Source organism: Schistocerca piceifrons, chromosome 1 (genome assembly GCF_021461385.2).
Source record: "Schistocerca piceifrons isolate TAMUIC-IGC-003096 chromosome 1, iqSchPice1.1, whole genome shotgun sequence".
NCBI classification, from domain to species: Eukaryota; Metazoa; Arthropoda; class Insecta; order Orthoptera; family Acrididae; genus Schistocerca; species Schistocerca piceifrons.
The window spans coordinates 688,795,512-688,816,550 of NC_060138.1; the positions used below are offsets into that span (position 1 = coordinate 688,795,512).

The 21,039-nt window shown below is 43.0% G+C and overlaps 1 protein-coding gene across 1 annotated transcript in view; it reads left to right on the plus strand.

The window, feature by feature from the left end:
• The window catches only part of LOC124709811 (3'-5' ssDNA/RNA exonuclease TatD), a 54,597-nt gene extending 35,339 nt beyond the window's left edge, over positions 1–19,258 (plus strand). The window contains exons 5-6 of the mRNA XM_047240871.1: positions 17,904–18,066; positions 18,901–19,258. Coding sequence (XP_047096827.1) covers positions 17,904–18,066; positions 18,901–19,063 — 326 coding nt within the window. The 3' untranslated portion in view covers positions 19,064–19,258. The remainder of the gene's footprint in view (positions 1–17,903; positions 18,067–18,900) is intronic.
• The last annotated feature ends 1,781 nt before the right edge of the window (positions 19,259–21,039 follow it).

The following is a 21,039-nucleotide window of genomic DNA, read 5'->3' on the forward strand; positions in this document are numbered from 1 at the left end:
ACATTTTCTAAGGACTCTCCCAATGAGTCTCAACCTTGCACCTGCCTTGCCAACAATTAATTTTATATGATCATTCCACTTCAAATTGTTCCGTACGCATACTCCCAGATATTTTACAGAAGTAACTGCTAACAGTGTTTGTTCCGCTATCATATAATCATACAATAAAGGATCCTTCTTTCTATGTATTCGCAATATATTACATTTGTCTATGTTAAGGGTCAGTTGCCACTCCCTGCACCAAGTGCCTATCCGCTGCAGATCTTCCTGCATTTCGCTACAATTTTCTAATGCTGCAACTTCTCTGTATACTACAGCATCATCCGCGAAAAGCCGCATGGAACTTCCGACAGTATCTGCTAGGTCTTTTATATATAGTGTGAAAAGCAATGGTCCCATAACACTCCCCTGTGGCACGCCAGAGGTTACTTTAACATCTGTAGACATCTCTCCATTGAGAACAGCATGCTGTGTTATGTTCGCTAAAAACTCTTCAGTCCAGCCACACAGCTGGTCTGATATTCCGTAGGCTCTTACTTTGTTTATCAGGCGACAGTGCAGAACTGTATTGAACGCCTTCCGGAAGTCAAGGAAAATGGCATGTACCTGGGAGCCTGTAACTAATATTTTCTGGGTTTCATGAACAAATAAAGTGAGTTGGGTCTCACACGATCGCTGTTTCTGGAATCCATGTTGATTCCTACAGAGTAGAGTCTGGGTTTCCAGAAATGACATGATACGCGAGCGAAAAACATTCTAAAATTCTACAACAGATCGTTGTCAGAGATATAGGTCTATAGTTTTGCGCATCTGCTCGACAATCCTTCTTGAAGACTGGGACTACCTGTGCTCTTTTCAAAACATTTGGAACCTTCCGTTACTCTAGAGACTTGCGGTACACGACTGTTAGAAGGGGGGCATGTTCTTTCGCGTACTCTGTGTAGAATCGAATTGGTAGCCCGTCAGGTCCAGTGGACTTTCCTCTGTTGAGTGATTTCAGTTGATTTTCTATTCCTTGGACACTTATCTCGATGTCGGCCATTTTTTCGTTTGTGCGAGGATTTAGAGAAAGAACTGCAGTGCGGTCTTCCTCTTGTCACCCCATCAGTTCCTCGAGTTCCTGTCGCCTCTCACAAGGGAACCTCCCCATCGCACCCCCCCTCATATTTAGTTATAAATTGGCACAGTGGATAGGCCTTGAAAAACTGAACACAGATCACTTGAGAAAACAGGAAGAAGTTGTATGGAGCTATGAAAAAAATGAGCAAAATATACAAACTGAGTAGTCCATGCGCAAGATAGGCAACATCAAGGATAGTGTGAGGTCAGGAGTGCCGTGGTCCCGTGGTTAGCATGAGCAGCTGCGGAACGAGAGGTCCTTGGTTCAAGTCTTCCCTCGAGTGGAAAGTTTAATTTTTTATTTTCAGACAATTATTTTGCGGAGCTGCACAGGTACACAGAGCAATATTGTTTACGTGATCGTGTGTCAATTATCAAAGTTCAGCACTCACTCATAATCAACTTAGCTCTCCAAAATTCCAGGACACGTTCAGATTTGCTTGGACATATGCAGGATTTGATGGTCTACACACAGAAAAATTTAAAAACATTAAAAACATATGTTTTGACAGAGCACAGGGAAAACTGTGTGACTGTGAAACTGTTGCATTCATTTGTTGCAGTTTATGTGACAAACTCTTGTGTTTTCATCACTTTTTTGGCAGTGATTATCACATCCACAAGAAAACCTAAATCGGGCAAGGTAGAAGAATCTTTTTACGCATTTGCCAAGCATACAAGTTAGGTGGGTCGACAAGATATTCCTGTCATGTGACGCACATGCCGTCACCAGTGTCGTATAGAAGATATCAGAGGTGTTTTTCCTGTGGAGGAATCGGTTGACCTATGACCTTGCGATAAAATGTTTTCGGTTTCCATTGGAGAGGCACGTCCTATCGTCTACTAATCGCACGGTTTTGCGGTGCGGTCGCAAAACACAGACACTAAACGTATTACAGTGAACAGAGACGTCAATGAATGAACGGACAGATCATAACTTTGCGAAAAGGAAGAAAATTTTTCACTCGAGGGAAGACTTGAACCAAGGACCTCTCGTCCCGCAGCTGCTCACGCTAACCACTGGACCACGGCACTCCTGAGCTCACACTATCCTTGATGTTGTCTATCTTGCACATGGACTACTCAGTTTGTATATTTTGCTTATTTTTTTTCGTAGTTCCACACAACTTCTCCCTGTTTTCTCGATTGACTGTGTTCAGTTTTTCAAGGCCTATCCACTGTGCCAACTTATAACTAAATCTGAGGGGGGTGCGATGGTGAGGTTCCCTTGTCAGAACAGGGAGACCTGTCCCCTTGATGGTGGGGAGCACTTCCCTCCCTGTTGCTCCCGCACCACACCACCTACTTTGGAAGCAATCTCCCCCCCCCCCCCCCCCCCCCCCCCCAACCATCGGAGATTTCAGTCCCTACTTCTGAGCCAGAGAAGCGTAAGGCTTCTTTGGCTCTTCTCACTAGGAAGGGGTCCCTTGGGTCACTTCCTTCCCAGGTTTCTGTTAGTGAGAAAGATAACACCTGCCAGTGGCTGAAGAGCCCAAAAGCAGGTGGTCGTAGGGCATCCTCAGCCCCGGAGACTGATTCTGTGAAGTCCTCCCAGCCAGGTAAACCCAAGGAACAGCGCAAGAAATCGGGGGAAAAAAATACTCCCAAGAGCAAGGAACTTGTGGTGGCACCCACACTACCACTACCTACAAGCTCTGTGTCTGATGATGGGATGGAGATTCTGGCATCTGCTGAGGACCTGGATCTCACTGGACCCTCAGACACAATGAATATAGACTGCTCAGGCAAAAAGTCGGTGGCAGCAGGCGACCCTGAGGCTTAAACTGCATCATTGAATGCTCCATGCCTTTCCAGTCGCATGATGTCATCCTCCAGTGGAATTGTGGTGTTTTCTTCCACTGCTTGGCTGAGTTACAGCAACTGTTAAGCTTTACACCTGCTTTCGGCATTGCCCTCCAGGAAACCTGGTTCCGGCAGTGCAGTGTGGAGTTTGCGTTTACGTCATAAACTCAGTCTGTAGTGAAACTGTTCCCCTTCAAACCCCTCTTGAAGCTGTGGCTGTCAGAATACGGACAATGGAGGAAATAACTGTCTGCAATGTATATCTTCCTCCAGATGGTGCAGTACCCCTGAATGTATTAGCTGCACTAATTGACCAACTCCCAAAACCTTTTGTACTTTTGGGAGATTTTAATGCCCATAACCCCTTGTGGGGTGGCACCGTGCTTACTGGCCGAGGCAGAGATGTCAAAAATTTACTGTCACAACTCAACCTCTGCCTCTTAAATACTGGGGCCGCCACACATTTCAGCGTGGCTCTAGGTAGTTACTCGGCCATTGATTTATCAATTTGCAGCCCAGGACTTCTCCCATCTATCCACTGGAGAGCACATGATGACCTGAGTGGTAGTGACCATCTTCCTGTCACTGCCCCGGCATCAGGCCCATGGACGCCTGCCCATATGGGCTTTAAACAAGGCAGACTGGGAAACTTTCACCTCTGATGCCACCGTTGACTCTCCCCCACATGGTAACATCAATGTGATTGTTGAGCAGGTGACTACCACAATTGTTTCTGCGGCAGAAAATGCAATCCATCACTGTTTAGGGGCCCCTGGCGACAGTCCCTTGGTGGTCGCTAGAAGTCATTGAGGCAATTAAAGAGCGTCGGCGAGCTCTACAGCGACTTAAGTGACATCCTTCCCTAGAGCATCTGATAGCCTTTAAGCGGCTCCGTGCCCGTGTACGCCAGCTTATAAAACAATGGAAACAGTGTTGGGACAGGTAAGTGTCGACCATTGGGTGCCATGTGTCACTCTCCCAAGTCTGGACAAAGATCAGATGTCTTTTTGGGTACCAGACCCCAACAGGTGTCCTTGGCATTACCATCAATGGCGTGCTATGTACCGACGCTAATGCGATTGCCAAGCACTTTGCTGAGCACTATGCTCAATCCTCTATTGGAGAACTACCCCCAGCCTTTCACACCCTCAAACGGCAGATGGAAAGGAAAGTCCTCATATTCACTACACGCCACAGTGAACCCTATAACACCCCATTTACGGAGTGTGAGCTCCTCATTGCGTTTGCACATTGCGTCGACACAGCTCCTGGGTCAGATCAGATCCACAGTCAGATGATTAAACATCTCTTGTCTGACTACAAGCGCCATCTCCTCGTCATCTTCAACCAGATCCCGTGTGACGGCGTCTTTCCATCACGGTGGTGGGAGAGCACCATCGTTCTGGTGCTCATACCCAGTAAAAAAAAGCTTGATGTGGATAGCTATCGGCCCATCAGCCTCATCAACATTGTTTGTAAGCTACTGGAACATATGGTGTGTCGGCGGTTGGGTTGGGTCATGGAGTCATTTGGCCTATGGGCTCCATCTCAGGGTGGCTTCCACCAGGGGCACTCTACCACTGATAATCTTGTGTCCCATGAGTCTGCCATCTGAACAGCCTTTTCCAGACACCAACACCTTTTTGCTGTCTTTTTTTTATGTACACAAAGCGTATGACACCACCTGGCAACATCATATCCTTGCCACATCATACGGGTGGGGTCTCTGAGGGCTGCTCCCAATTTTCATCCACAATTTCCTGTAGCTCGGTACTTTCCGTTTCCAAGTTGGTGCCTCCCATACTTCCCCCATATCCAGGAGAATGGGGTCCCACAGGTCTCTGTATTGAGTGTATCACTATTTTTAGTGGCCATTAAAAGTCTAGCAGCAGCTGTAGGACTGTCCATCACACCCTCTCTGTATGCCGGTAACTTCTATATTTCTTACTGCTCCACCAGTACTGGTGTTGTTGAGCGGCACCCACAGGGAGCCATCCTCAGGGCTCAGTCATGGACTCCCGCCATGGCTTCCAGTTTTCGGCCCCTAAGTCATGTGTCATGCACTTCTGTCAGCATCGTACAGTTCATCCGGAACCAGAACTTTACCTTCATGATGATCCACTCACTGCAGTGGAGACGTATTGATTCTTAGGACTGGTTTTCGGTGACCTATTGACTTGGCTGCCTCACGTTCATTAGCTTAAACAGAAGTGCTGGCAGCACCTGAGTACCCTGTGCTGCTTGAGCAACACCAACTGGGATGCAGATCGCTCTATCTGCTGCAGCTCTACGAAGTCCTTGTTCAATCCCACCTTGACTGTGGGAGTCTGGTTTATGGTTTGGTGGCGCCCTCAGCATTGCATGTGATATACCCAGTCCATCACTGTGGTGTTCGCCTAGCAGCGGGAGCTTTTAGAATGAGTCCAGTGACCAGTGTCCTGGTGGAGGCCAAAGTTTCACCATTGTGGATCCAACATGCACAACTGCTCACCAGATACATTGCACACATTTGTAGTTCTCCTGAGCATCTGTATTACCTCCTCCTTTTTCCACCCGTGGCAGTTCATCTCCTGCATCGGTGGCCCAGGCCCAGATCAGGGCTAACGATTGCGGTTCGTGTGTGATCCCTTCTGTCTGAACTGGAGTCCTTCCCTTTACCACCTCCCATTCAGGTCCGTCCACATACACCTCCATGGAGTAGACCTAGGCTGCAGATTTGTCTGGACCTTTTGCATGACCCTGAGGACTCAGTTACTCCTGTTGCTCTCCACTGTCATTTCCTCTCAATTCTTGATGTGTTCAGGGGCTCTGAAATGGTTTTCACTGATGGCTCGTTGGCTGATGGTCGTGTTGGCTTCCCCTACGTCCACAGAGGCCATTTTGAACAGCATTCCTTGCCCGGTGGCTGCAGTGTACTCACTGCAGAGCTGGTGGCCACCTCCCGTGCGCTTCAGTATATCCGTTCATGTCCCAGGGACTCACTTCTGTGTACTGACTCCTTGAGCAGCCTACAACCTATCGGCCAGTGCTACCCTCACCATCCTTTGGTAGCATCCATCCAGGAGTCCATCTATGCACTGGACCAGTCCCGTCATTCAGTGGCATTTGTGTGGAACCCAGGACATGTTGGTATCCCAGGCAACGAACTTGCCGACAAGCTGGCCAAACAGGCTATGTGGGAGCTGCTTCTGGAGATGGGCATCTCTGAACCTGACCTGTGTTCTGATTTACGCTATAGGGTTTTTTGGGTTCGGGAGATGGAATGGCATAGCAGTACACACAACAAACTGCATGTCATTAAGGAGACTACGAATGTGTGGAAGGCTTCCATGCAGGTCTCTCACAGGGAATCAGTTGTCCTCTGCCGGCTCCACATTGGCCATGCTTGGGCAACCCACAGTTACCTCCTGCACCGTGCAGACCCGCCTTAGTGTCGGTGCAATGCCCAGTTGACAGTGGCCCATATTCTGGTGCACTGTCCCACTTTGACTGCCCACCAATAAAATCTTGGGTTGCTGGACTTGTTGCCGCTAATTTGATGTGGCAACGCCACATCGGCTGATTTAGTTTTACATTTTATTCATGAAGGAGGGTTTTACTATTTGATCTACGGTTTAGCGCATGTCCTTGGTTTTCTTGTCCCCTTTTGTCCATTTACATGTTTGTTACCCTTCATCGTTCTTGTGATTTTTCCTTTCATTCCGTTTTGAGTTGTCAGTCTCGTTTGTTTTATTCTCACTCATGTGGCATTGTTTTATTCAGAACAAAGGACTGATGACCTTATAGTTTGATCCTTTACCCCTCTTTTAATCCAACCATAAACAGGGAGCAACTTCCTGTGAATTGATGTGGCAGAGTCATCGCCGGCCTTGAAGTGGAACTCCATCACCGACTGTTGTCGCAACCTGACATGTACTTCACGGTCCATTATAGCTAACCTGTAAATAAAAGAAAATGCTTTTATACACCAACTTATAGCTAAATGTTCCAAGTATGTTCACAAAATATTTCATTCTCCTGCAAAAAATAAAAAAATTGGAGACAGCTGTGCAAAACTTTTTGAACACCCTTTGTGCAGTGAATATTTTAAGAGACAAGATAAAGTTGCCAGATTTCCTAACAAATGGGAATTTTATGAATGCAAAAGTAAAGTGGAGGGTATCTCAATTTTGCTAGAACTTATAATGCTCATCAATGGAAGTGGGGAAGTGGCTCATTTTTAGACTACTGTTGTCCTTAGTTGGAAAATTGATGAATAAATATCTGAGTTCTAGGACTGCTTACTGTAAATGGCGAAATGTTCTGAGATACTGGAATTCCAGTCAAAGTGAAGACAATCTACCGAAAATATACAATCCTGGAAATGGAAAAAAGAACACATTGACACCGGTGTGTCAGACCCACCATACTTGCTCCGGACACTGCGAGAGGGCTGTACAAGCAATGATCACACGCACGGCACAGCGGACACACCAGGAACCGCGGTGTTGGCCGTCGAATGGCGCTAGCTGCGCAGCATTTGTGCACCGCCGCCGTCAGTGTCAGCCAGTTTGCCGTGGCATACGGAGCTCCATCGCAGTCTTTAACACTGGTAGCATGCCGCGACAGCGTGGACGTGAACCGTATGTGCAGTTGTCGGACTTTGAGCGAGGGCGTATAGTGGGCATGCGGGAGGCCGGGTGGACGTACCGCCGAATTGATCAACACGTGGGGCGTGAGGTCTCCACAGTACATCGATGTTGTCGCCAGTGGTCGGCGGAAGGTGCACGTGCCCGTCAACCTGGGACCGGACCGCAGCGACGCACGGATGCACGCCAAGACCGTAGGATCCTACACAGTGCCGTAGGGGACCGCACCGCCACTTCCCAGCAAATTAGGGACACTGTTGCTCCTGGGGTATCGGCGAGGACCATTCGCAACCGTCTCCATGAAGCTGGGCTACGGTCCCTCACACCGTTAGGCCGTCTTCCGCTCACGCCCCAACATCGTGCAGCCCGCCTCCAGTGGTGTCGCGACAGGCGTGAATGGAGGGACGAATGGAGACGTGTCGTCTTCAGCAATGAGAATCGCTTCTGCCTTGGTGCCAATGATGGTCGTATGCGTGTTTGGCGCCGTGCAGGTGAGCGCCACAATCAGGACTGCATACGACCGAGGCACACAGGGCCAACACCCGGCATCATGGTGTGGGGAGCGATCTCCTACACTGGCCGTACACCACTGGTGATCGTCGAGGGGACACTGAATAGTGCACGGTACATCCAAATCGTCATCGAACCCATCGTTCTACCATTCCTAGACCGGCAAGGGAACTTGCTGTTCCAACAGGACAATGCACGTCCGCATGTATCCCGTGCCACCCAACGTGCCCTAGAAGGTGTAAGTCAACTACCCTGGCCAGCAAGATCTCCGGATCTGTCCCCCCATTGAGCATGTTTGGGACTGGATGAAGCGTCGTCTCACGCGGTCTGCACGTCCAGCACGAACGCTGGTCCAACTGAGGCGCCAGGTGGAAATGGCATGGCAAGCCGTTCCACAGGACTACATCCAGCATCTCTACGATCGTCTCCATGGGAGAATAGCAGCCTGCATTGCTGCGAAAGGTGGATATACACTGTACTAGTGCCGACATTGTGCATGCTCTGTTGCCTGTGTCTATGTGCCTGTGGTTCTGTCAGTGTGATCATGTGATGTATCTGACTCCAGGAATGTGTCAATAAAGTTTCCCCTTCCTGGGACAATGAATTCACGGTGTTCTTATTTCAATTTCCAGGAGTGTATTTTGATGTAATGGAACTTTCAATGTTGTGGAGAACGGTTTCTGGCAAGAATTCATTATTATCAGAAAAAAGTTTGAGAATACTGTTTCCATTCACCACAGCTTGTAGGAGTGTAAGGGGACCTCTGATTGAAGTGCATTGACCAAGACTAAACTTAACAAAGTGTCAGAAATAAGTGATACCAACTTCTTCATTAACTCAACATTTTTTTATTTAATAAAGGACATATGAGTTTGTTAGTTTGTGCAGTAGTTATGTTTTATAATTTTAAAAATAGCCAGTTTAATTTGTTCTCCCCCTCAATGTGCTTCATAATAACAACATTGCCTATAGTCAGATGATTCCCATTATGTTTCCTGAGCTTCTTTATTACAATCTATCACACTTTCCATAAACGCCTCGTGTCAGGGTTACTCGACAAAGACTTCAAACACAAGAGTAAATAACTTACATTATCTGGTTGTTGGCCTTCAGTGGTCTCGTATCACATAAGTGGTTTAGTTCACACTACTGTTAAGTGGTTGGATTGATGTTCGCTAAATAACTTACACTAAACTGCAGCATGTAGCTTTCAATCTCAATCACATTTGTGGTAACACACCTTTATTTTTGTGATAATCAGCTTTCTAACACTTGTGAGTTTCAATAATTACAGCAAATACGTAAGCTACACTCATCAACAAACCATATCACATATCATAGGTAGCAGATTAGAACACGGTTATACCGATATGGTGCATGTAAATTCTTCTTCCACACACTAGTTGCATAATGTTCATTTAACACGTGATATCGCCAGGCTAATTATGTTACTGTCAGTGGTTTGAATAGTAATGTAAAATTTCACTATGGGACTCCACTTAGCTAACAAATCCATTGCAAATTTTGATTTGTTGCAATTGTGAGTTATTAATATAATATCACAAAGCTGTTGATAGAATGAATTTGAACTACAGGCTGACTGAAGCACTGTCCTGTGCAACTAATTATAGAAGTATGTAGGAATAATAATTAAAATTTGTCATTATATTCAGGCTTACAGTAGGAAAAAGAACAAAATTAGGTGACATGAAATTATAAGATTGATTATGGGTTGGATATCTGGAAAATTGACAAAATTGTAGAACTATGTTGTGAATGTTACGTATACTTCTTCTCGGGTTCACAAATACTGCCAAAAATGGCTAAATGTGTTTGATCTAATAAACATCAAACTAAGAAGTTTTCCCAGTGAAAGTGGGCATTTTTGAAATCTGAAAAATCAGGGCTATAGAAATATGGGACTGAATTGTGCAAATAATCTTTGGTTAAGAGTGGAACGTTGTAGAATACAATAATTTTATTTATGAATAAAATTTTAAATAGTAAATTTTTGGAAAAAGTAAGATATTGACTAAGAGGAGGAGGATGAGAGCTCTAAACTGAGGAAATATAACTTCAGTCACACCTCACTGCAAATCTCCATGTGTTTGTAAAGCATCTTAAATTATGAAAATTTCTTTATGCAAATTATTTCCATGCAATTTAATACACTATCATTATTAGTGACAGAAACTATATCTTGAACAATTAGTTTTGGTGAAACAAGGCCTGAAAATGAAATTACCTATTTTGGGTAATTACCTTATATGTTCTTTGTAAAACATGAAAAATGAAAGAAAAAACACGTTACTGTCAGGGTTGGTACTGAAACAAGTTGATGTTCCATCTTGCCTGTTTACAAGTTGTGTTCTAGACTTGGTCACCTTAGTATTTTGTAAGTAGCTTTTTTACAGTTGCACCAAACCATCTCAGAACTCTCCCAAAAAATCTTGATCTTCTATTCACTTTCCACTTCTCTTCTCATTTGGCGGATTCATTCCATTTCGTGTTGAATCGTAATATTATGAGTAAGTATTTAAATTACAAAAAAAGAAAATAGATTGCTGTTTGTCATATAGAGACGAAGTCGAGTTGCAGATAGGCAGAGGCCCAACAACAACAGCAAAAAGCTATTCATTTGAGCTTTTGACCAAAAGACCTTCTGGAGAAGAAAACCCACACACATTCACACGAGTGCAACTCACACACATGACCTCAACTGTCACACATGGCCACCATCTCTGGCTGCTGAGACTGGACTAGTCAGCAACCAGAAACAGTGTGTGTGTGTGTGTGTGTGTGTGTGTGTGTGTGTGTGTTTTCTGCTTCAGGAGGGGGCCCTTTGGCTAAAAGCTCAGATGTAGAGCTGTCTTTTTGTTTTGCTTGTCTGCAACCCAGTGTCTCTTCTATGTATTGAGTAGTGATCTATCCTTTTCACAATGTTGTTATTTCATCCTGGATTTTCCATTGTTTTATGTAAATTACAAGCTGTGCAAGTTACCAATAACTTCATAATTAGATGTGTTTGCAACCACTTTTGTGTACCACTGACAAGCGAATGGTCCAATAAGACTATGTGGAAACTGATCTTGAAAGTTTTTACACAGGAAGAATACAACGAAAGAAATGCACTGTTAGAATTTTAGCTGCTAAGAGGCAATGAAAGTATTAAAAAAAGTAGCTGAAAATTGCCAAATTTGTATTGTGCCGGGCATCTGTAGAAATGTAGATCCCTACTGGTGCTGCAGCAACTGTGCAGTTACGTGTAACTGTGCGGCCGAGCATACAATATATAAGACCATTGAAGATGTGGAAATGACAACTTCAGCGGCAGACAAAAAGAAGAATACAATAAAATCTGTTGCTGCACACTCGCTTCTAGATGGACCCGCAGTGTTCTGTGGATGTAAACTGAACTTCAGCATCGATATTAACGACACATTTACGCATGGCAATGGATGTAAAGACTTTGGCAAATCCACATATATGTCACCCTCACCATTCTTCCTGTATACACGTAATAGAAGTAAGATATCTGTAAATGAAACTGTATTTATATGGTGTAAGGGAAAAGGTGTATGTGAATATGTTAAATTTGTTGGTGATTGTACATTGTATTTTCATAAATAAATTGATCTGTAGCGTAGCCCTGAATACGAGGTTAGGTTGGGAGTTTTTTTTTGGCAGGGGGGGTCAGGAGGGGGCGCAGCCCCCCCCCTGCAGCGCATAGAGTATGCTGCAGCAAGTAGCGTCATCGCTGGTGGCGCGCGGCCGCTGGTTGCGCAACCACGCGATTGCGTCACCGCGCCAGCAGTAGGCTCGGCCCTTAAAATTACTAGGGCCGAGCCGCCGAGTTGTGCAGGCTATTTAACACGGGGCTGATAACGCGTGGGGACGAGTTGCTACAGCGGCCGCTACTGAGCGCTTATCGCGCGCTTACATAAGCGAGCGTTCCCGCGCCAGCGGCTCATACGCGCTGCTGCTGTCGCACAGGCAACTGCATTGAATGCCGCCAGCATGCGCTACAGAAGACTACGTCGTCGTGCAAGACATACAATATACAAGACCATTGAAGATGTGGAAATGACAACTTCAGGGGCAGACAAAAAGAAAAATACAATAAAATCTGTTGCTGCACACTCGCTTCTAGATGGACCCGCAGTGTTCTGTGGATGTAAACTGAACTTCAGCATCGACATGGCAATGGATGGCTGACAGTATCCATTGTACGAGGTGGGACAGGTGTTCCAAATGTTTCAGGACTGGAAAGTTTTGTCGACAGAGACATCATCGCCTACAAGACGTATCATGTTACCGAAAATGCAAATAAAGACTTTGGCAAATCCACATATATGTCACCCTCACGATTCTTCCTGTATACACGTAATAGACGTAAGATATCTGTAAATGAAACTGTATTTATATGGTGTAAGGGAAAAGGTGTATGCATTCATTTTACATCATTTTCTCTGTCGACGAAACTTTCCAGTCCTGAAACGTTTGGAACACCTGTCCCACCTCGTACAATGGCTACTGTCAGCCATCTATTGCCATGCGTAAATGTGTCGTTAATGTCGAAAGCTTTATTTGCAACAGTCTTTTTTTTTTGGTGTGTGTATCTGTGACTCAGCATCTCTGCTATTGGTGAGTAGTAACTTTCCTTTCCATAATACTGTCGCAGTCAAAGTTTTCTCTCTAACGAAAATCCTATAAAAGATAATTCAATAAAGGATTTTGTATTTCTTTAGTTCCAGTAAGTTGACAACATGTTTCAAACAGCTCCTGAAAATTTCATAGCATTAGCTCCTATACTTTCTAAGGAAAGGCTTCTTTCTAGTAATCCAAAAAAGTGTAAAACTGAGACAATGCAGTCGAAAGATTTAGTTCATATATTTCAATGTGTAATAGGCTTACCTGATTTTAAAAGTCACCGTATTGGATTCTCCTCATTCTCCAGGTCTCTCTTCTCTCCCCTTCTAAAATGTCTAGCCTGTATTTATAAATCAGACATTGCTCTCTCGGCATCATTTATGTACTCTGACCGATGGTGTAAAATGCTTTTGCAGTGCAAACACCTAGATTTTCACCAACACTCTTCAGAACTTCAATTCTGCCATTATTCTCCCTCAGTGAAATATAAAATTGTATCATAGACTCCTATTTATAGTATGTTATGTCAATAGAATATCCTTACATTTCATTCAAATTCAGGTATTTGGGGCTTCATTTGCATTCTCTTGTTTTCCCATGAATAGACTTCCTCAGCATGGTAGGGTGCAAATGCAGGCCACACAGTTCCCGGTGGTGCGTAGATATTCGCAAGCATTATTTCTCCAATTGTGACAATGACTTCATGGATATTATTCATGGTAATGGTAGAGACAGCGGGAAGCCTTTTCTGTATCATTCTGGGTATGATTCTGGTGCAGAACGTCAAACTGTTCAGCACGTCAGTCATTACTTGGTGCTCAGTGTGATCATTTCTTGGTGACCCGAAGGAGTTCCGGATGACAGCAAATACATCAGTTAAACATATTCCACCGTTGCATATGTCTGTGACCTTCTGTCCCACATAATAAATTTAATTAACTTGTGAATGTTTCTTAGTGTTAAATATGTGTGTGCGTGTGTGTGTGTGTGGGGGGGGGGGGGGGGATGCGCTTGTGTGCATCTATATATATTGTCAGAGAAAAAAAATGTTTTCTTGTGTGCTGTGATACTTTCCAGGTATCAAATTAAAAAATAACTCTCTCAGGAAATCAGGGTTTGCAATAAACCTGACTATGGGCCTAATTACATTCATAACAGCTTTTGGTAGCAAGTGTTTGTGATGTAACATTGTGGGTTTGTCTGGTGAAGGTTAGTAAGTTGGGATGAGTCACAATTCATATGACAGCAGAATCCCTTCATTACTTTCCAGCAGTCTGTATTAGTAGCTCATGCCCGTCCCTGGTGGACACTTGAGTGTGGCTCAAACCTCCATGCCTCGACAGGTAAGCGTTGTTGTAGAGATGTCGGCAGCTATGCACAGCTCTGCATGATGGTGGATGGTTCTTGCAACCCTGTCCGGGTGGCTGAGCTGTGTCAGGAGCTGATGTGACAGATTAGTACGGCCGGCCGAGCACAGTATGTGCTGGTGTCTGCCCCCGACCGTGTTGAGTGGTGGCAGCATAGATGCCTGGGGTGTGAGCCCTTGTGTGGCATGTGGTGCTGGCAGTTGCCCAGTGGCTCATAAGCCAGGAGGGCCTCAGTTCGACCCTTGACCTATTAATGCTGCAGGTGGACCCCCAGGTAGGCGGTCCTGTCAGAATGATGGAAGCCAATACTATAGTGGACACTAACACGTTAACTCACTTATTCAGCTTACCTGGCCAGTTGGCTAATATTTATACATACAAAAGTGGGTTTGTTGTAATGTGGCTGCTGCCGATGTCATGCACACCACATACCAAGGAGTCCCTGGCTTAAGTGACACGTTGGTCACAGACCGACAGTTAGGTGGCGTCTAGGTGAGTGCCAAGGCACAGTACCATTCCAGAATATTACAGCAAGTCGCTGTAATTTCTTGCGTTATAGTTACACCAATTGTCTTTCAGACACAGATTATGTGTTTGTGTTAGGTGGATATTTTGTGAAAAGAAATTGCCCACACAGCTTGCCCATTGCTCGTGAATTGTCCTATTTTTCCTAATAGCTTTCCCATAAGAGAATAAATTTCTTTAAGAGTAAGCATGTTTTTTCTACAAGTGATTATCTATCCTCAAGCAGTACTCTTCCTCCTTTAGGAGTAAAAGAAACCTACCATCAAGCTTCTTTTGGATGTGGCCAAAACATTCTTTATTTTCTATTGGGGTCTTGTATGGTTTTTTTTATCTATTTCCGCTTTGAAAGGAGAAGAATCTCAATCACAAAGATATTTAGTGAACTTAGTGCCATACTCGTCCCATCTGTAGAAAATCCACACAACTACTGAGGCCTCCATGCCCCTCTTGAGCCCTTATAAATTCTGGAACATGCTACTGCACACTTTTTTTACCGCAGTTTTTCATTATGTTTATTGTTGGACTTTTTTCTAATTGCACATTGGTGGCAGTATATAGACATAATTTCTGTATCTAAAACTTTACCTGAATCAGTGTCAGTTAAAGCTGCACCATCATATCGAGATGTGTGGCCCTTTAAAGAGATCAACAATATTTTTGCAGTAGATTCATTGTCGTCAATGTCTAAGCCAGCATCTATTTCTTTTTGGTTTATTTCAACCAGTTCTTCTAGTGCTTTCTTCACTGAAACTTTGGCAGTATCAGATTCAGCATCTGAAATTTCGTTATTTTTTGTCAAACCTCGCACATGGTGGAAGCATGTTCAGGAAACTACACTATAAATTACTTCCTTCCGTACCTCATCCAAGGCATCTCGGAGGAATGTTAACCTAAAATTACTTTTGTAGGAACCACTGTTAGATTCATAGACAAGAAAAATGAAAATTCATAGCCACATTTACTACAAAGTAATTTAAAATCGCTAGCTATTCCCACTCTTCTTTGTTCCAGGCGACGTGCATTCCATACCATTTCAGTCAACTCGAACAAACAACAGCTTTATAGTGTGACAGAGAAGTTCTAAATCAAAAGCCAGAATCTAGTGATATCCTTATCAATATCACTCACATTCCTGTTTCTGATGATGTAACCAAGAGGTTATGTTTTTCGCGTCAAGGGGCTGTGTCCTCTTTTCTCTCATCCCCCCCCCCCCCCCCCCCAGTAAACCAGTTACCTTGAAACCTAAGTTTCTTAAACATAGTTTTACTGTGTTCCAGTATGTCTGTACGAGGTGCATTCAAGTTCTAAGGCCTCCGATTTTTTTTTTCTCCGGACTGGAAAGAGATAGAAAGATGTGCATTGCTTTAAAATGAGGCCGCGTTCATTGTCAATACATCCCAGAGATGGCAGCACCGGACGGCAGATGGAATTTTACCGCCAGCGGCGAGAATGAGAACAGTTTTAAATACTTAAAATGGCGACGTTTTCCTTACTTGAACAGCGTGCAATCATTCGTTTTCTGAATTTGCGTGGTGTGAAACCAATTGAAATTCATCGACAGTTGAAGGAGACATGTGGTGATGGAGTTATGGATGTGTCGAAAGTGCGTTCGTGAGTGCGACAGTTTAATGAAGGCAGAACATCGTGTGACAACAAACCGAAACAACCTCAGGCTCGCACAAGCCGGTCTGACGACATGATCGAGAAAATGGAGAGAATTGTTTTGGGGGATTGCCGAATGACTGTTGAACAGATCGTCTCCAGAGTTGGTATTTCTGTGGGTTCTGTGCACACAATCCTGCATGACGACCTGAAAGTGCGAAACGTGTCATCCAGGTGGGTGCCACGAATGCTGACGGATGACCACATGGCATGTTGCCAAGCAATGTTGACGCGCAACGACAGTATGAATGGGACTTTCTTTTCGTCGGTTGTGACAATGGATGAGACATGGATGCCTTTTTTCAATCCAGAAACAAAGCGCCAGTCAGCTCAATGGAAGCACACAGATTCACCGCCACCAAAAAAATTTCGGGTAACCGCCAGTGCTGAAAAAATGATGGTGTCCATGTTCTGGGACAGCGAGGGCGTAATCCTTACCCATTGCATTCCAAAGGGCACTACGGTAACAGGTGCATCCTACGAAAATGTTTTGAAGAACAAATTCCTTCCTGCACTGCAACAAAAACGTCGGGGAAGGGCTGCGCGTGTGCTGTTTCACCAAGACAACGCACCCGCACATCGAGCTAACGTTATGCAACGGTTTCTTCGTGATAACAACTTTGAAGTGATTCCTCATGCTCCCTACTCACCTGACCTGGTTCCTAGTGACTTTTTGCTTTTTCCAACACTGAAAGACACTGTCCGTGGTCACACACACACACACACACACACACACACACACACACACACACACACACACACACACACACATCCGTCCGCCCATATACAGACACAGGCAGACATATGTAAGGGCCTATGTCTGCCTGTGTCTGTATATGTGCGGATGGATATATGTGTGTGTGTGTGTGTGTGTGTGTGTGTGTGTGTGTGTGTGTGTGTGCGTGTGTGTGTGTGTGTGTGTGTGTGTGTGTGTGCGTGTGTGTGCGTGCGAGTGTATACCTGTCCCTTTTTCCTCCTAAGGTAAGTCTTTCCACTCCCGGGATTGGAATGACTCCTTACCCTCTCCCTTAAAACCCACATCCTTTTGTCTTTCCCTCTTTCCTGATGAAGCAACCGTGGGTTGCGAAAACTTGAAATTTTGTGTGTGTGTTTGTGTGTGTTTTTATTGTGCCAATCTACCAGCGCTTTCCCGTTTGGTAAATATCTGTAGAGTAAGAAGAAAAATATTTTTGAAAAATCAATTTCTTGAACCCAAATCCATGACGTCCCCATTAAAGTGGTTATACGTATACACGGAAGGAACTGAGAGGACAAGTAGGAGTTATACAAACAGGTAGATTCTCTAGTATAAAACAAATTTAAAAAAAATGGAAGTGTGGAGCTGTCGTACGTATTAGCACCAGACATTAAGAAAGGATAATAAAGGTATAAACAAAAAGTTGGCAAGGGACAGGAACGAAATTGGATCAAAAAAAAGAAAGGGAAAAAAATCATCTTGGAGCTGTATTGCGTTCTAGACTGGTGACTTGAGATGAAAGAAGAAGTGTCAATTATAATCTTTTCAGCAGTGTTATTGTTTAGTCATCTTACTTCAGCCGGGACAAATATGGACAGGAAAATCACAATATTTTTTTTAAAATAAATTATGCTTCAAATTGATAAATTTCTTTTATTTCAGGTTATTTATGCAAGGACAAATCTGACAATGGAGTTAGAAAGCTTTTAGAATCTGGTGTCATCCCACTGGAACAGTTGATGGTGGAAACTGACTCTCCATTCATGTATCCCAACACTCGCGCATCTAAGTTGCCCCCACATGTTAAAGAGGCTCTAACAGAAAGGTATGATTTTTCACTTGATTAACTTCCAGTTTTTTTTTTCTGCAAAATCTTGTGCCCAACAAAAACACAGTCATGACCAAATGAGATGATTCTGTTGAAAGGTTACCATGGTGTTTCACAAAAACAAATTATCATTTGGAGGTGGCACAGCAATTCAATGAAGCTTCATTTCTGACTAGAAAATTTGTGTCCAAAATTCTAAATGCTCCTTACAGTGCCATGATGCTGTCTGTTCATAGTAACTTAAGTAATTGCTTTTTCAATAAACATTGAGTTAATGTATTGACAGAACATTAAAATGGTGGGTGCGAGGAGTGTTACTCATCTTTTTGAAGCCTCACTTGTGAGAGTATAAGTTAAACATTTTTTTCCTTTTGATTCCAGAAGACTTAATTATTCATCTTGTGCTCTTTGAAAAAAATGGAGCAATGATAAAACTGTGGCTTGGTTAGGAGAGTTTAGTCTTACTTCTATTTTTTATTTTATAAGGTTTTATTTTAGATTTTATGAATAAACGATACCCCTAAGAATACTATGTATGTTAGCACAGTGTGCTAAAATTAATAAGTGACTTATTGCAAATTATGAGGAATGGAAATTGTGTAAGCTATTATTCTTGTTGGTATAATATTAAAAGATGTATCTAGAATGGAAATAAAATGGAGGAAATTGTTAGGTGCTTAATGGATAAATGTGTTGAGTTTATAAAGACTGATAGCACTGATATTTAGTCTGGAAACAGAACAAACTTTGGGAAGACTCATTGGTTAAGTAGATATTTTAAAATTAGGATTTAATTTATTCGAATTTTGTAGTTTTCATTTTCTGTTCTAGGTCTCTCACATTTTTGCAGCGGTACTGTACCTTTCAGAGAAATGAACCATGTTCACTTCCTGCAATTGTCGAAATGGTTGGGGCGTTTATGAGAAAAGGACCTGAAGAAGTTGCTCTAGCAACTGCATTTAATGCTCTGAAAGTATTTGGCCTTTCACATTAAAGCTGTTCTTCCTTGCAGAGTGTAATCTCTGTTATACTTTTGACTGTGCCAGTTTTTAAAAGGTTACTGATAATATTTTGTACCACCATGACAATATGACAATATGTTGTTGACTGACAAGTCATTAAGTATGTTGTAAACACTGTTTACCATATTGTGTCCTACCTGCAATACTCATATAGATAAGAGAATTTATATATGTTGATGTTGTTGTTGTTTATGATATGATATGTACATATTTATATATGTATTTATACTTTCTCTACATATCTTATTAAAAGAAAATTATTTTGTTACATGTACCTATGCAGCTTACTAAGTCCTTTAGTTTCATGCACAAGCAGTCATATTCATATTCTTGAGGAAAAAGAACTTGTTTCACAAAGCGCATAGCATCCAGCGCACATTGGTGTATCGATTGTTCATATGATTTTGAAACTCATCCCTATAGGTTTTTGGACAAATTCTAAGTTGATTTCTGAATGGATCATAAGTTGATTTTTGAATGTGTGTATAATGTATGTGATGTCTCTGCCAGGGGAATCCCCATCACATCTACAAATAAACTTTCCTGCGCATGAAACGGGACGGGACTACACAAGCTGAGCGGAATAAAGCCGAATGGTTGAATGCCAATTGCTGTTTATATGGTTAACTGGGGAATTGTCAGTGTTGTTATAATTACTTGCGAAATCCGTAGGTTGAGGCTACCAGAATGGAAATAAATGAGTAACAGGAATAAGAGCTAAGAAAGATTACGTATTATCTTCTCAGTGTATCCAAGAAAATGAAATTTTGACGGAAAATGTTTGGCCAGACTGTTACACTAGTAAGAGCCAGTTGTACAGCCCCCGGATAGCATCTGCTAAAGTTGTATTCTGGGAGAAGAGCAGGAAACGCGTCGTACTACTACTTTTTGATCTCGTGCTTCAGAAGCAGGAGCGTATGAACGAAATGTGAAACTATTGTCTAACATAAAACTATTTGCGTGAGGTGGCCTAATAGCCTGTTACTTGGTACTTCGTGAATTATATTCTGTCGTGTTATAAAAAATAACAATTTGTGCCAAAATGTCTCGTTTATTTGGCATGTATTACAATTGCTGCAATATTAGGCAGGCCTATTTTGTTTTATCTGGCAGACAGTGACAAAATACATGTAATCAGATCGAGAAACCACACCAGTCTTTGTTACAATTTGTATTAACAGCTTTTTCAATATTAGACAGCGACATTTCATTTTTTCATGTAGCAAAAAGTTTGACGAGCTTTGATGAGGTAATAGATTCTTTCATAGAAAGGAAAGCACGCCATGTAAAGCTGTAGCAAGAGTAGAGAAAAATGCTAGGACTGAAGATCTGTGTATTGTCTGGCTTGTCTTTTGTCTTTACTGGTTTTATGTATTCTATATTTAATTTTATGTCACACAAAACAGCAAGTTATTAGCTAATAGGTAATAAAGAGTTCTTGTTCTTATGGTTACAAATAATTCCATCCAGTATTAATTGTGAGTGTTTTTTTCAAACCGACCTCCTGGGAGCAAGAGAGCTAGGTACCACAGGACATTTCAATTTCCACTGTCCTGAATATAGTTTGATGGCACCCATTACAAAATATTACACGTTTGAATTCCACAGAGCGAAATACAGTGACGTGTAATAGAAGATAGCTGTGTGAAGAGTTGTGGCACTGCACTTTGGCACACTTACGACCAAATAAAATGTCTCATGTTTCCTCGAACACATGTTTTATGTCTCAGACACTTCAGAAAGATGTGTGCTACAAAATGAACATATTTTTGAAAAGTTGATTGTAATTTTTGGGGTCCTACCTAAAACGCTCGAGGAAAGGGGGGGGAGGGTGCCACTATCTTGCATTGCTACAGAGCATTTGGCTCTCATTTAAAAATCAATGCTTTGAGAATGACCATTTTGAATAATTTCAAGACCAGACATTTGTCGTGATTAAAAATTTTAC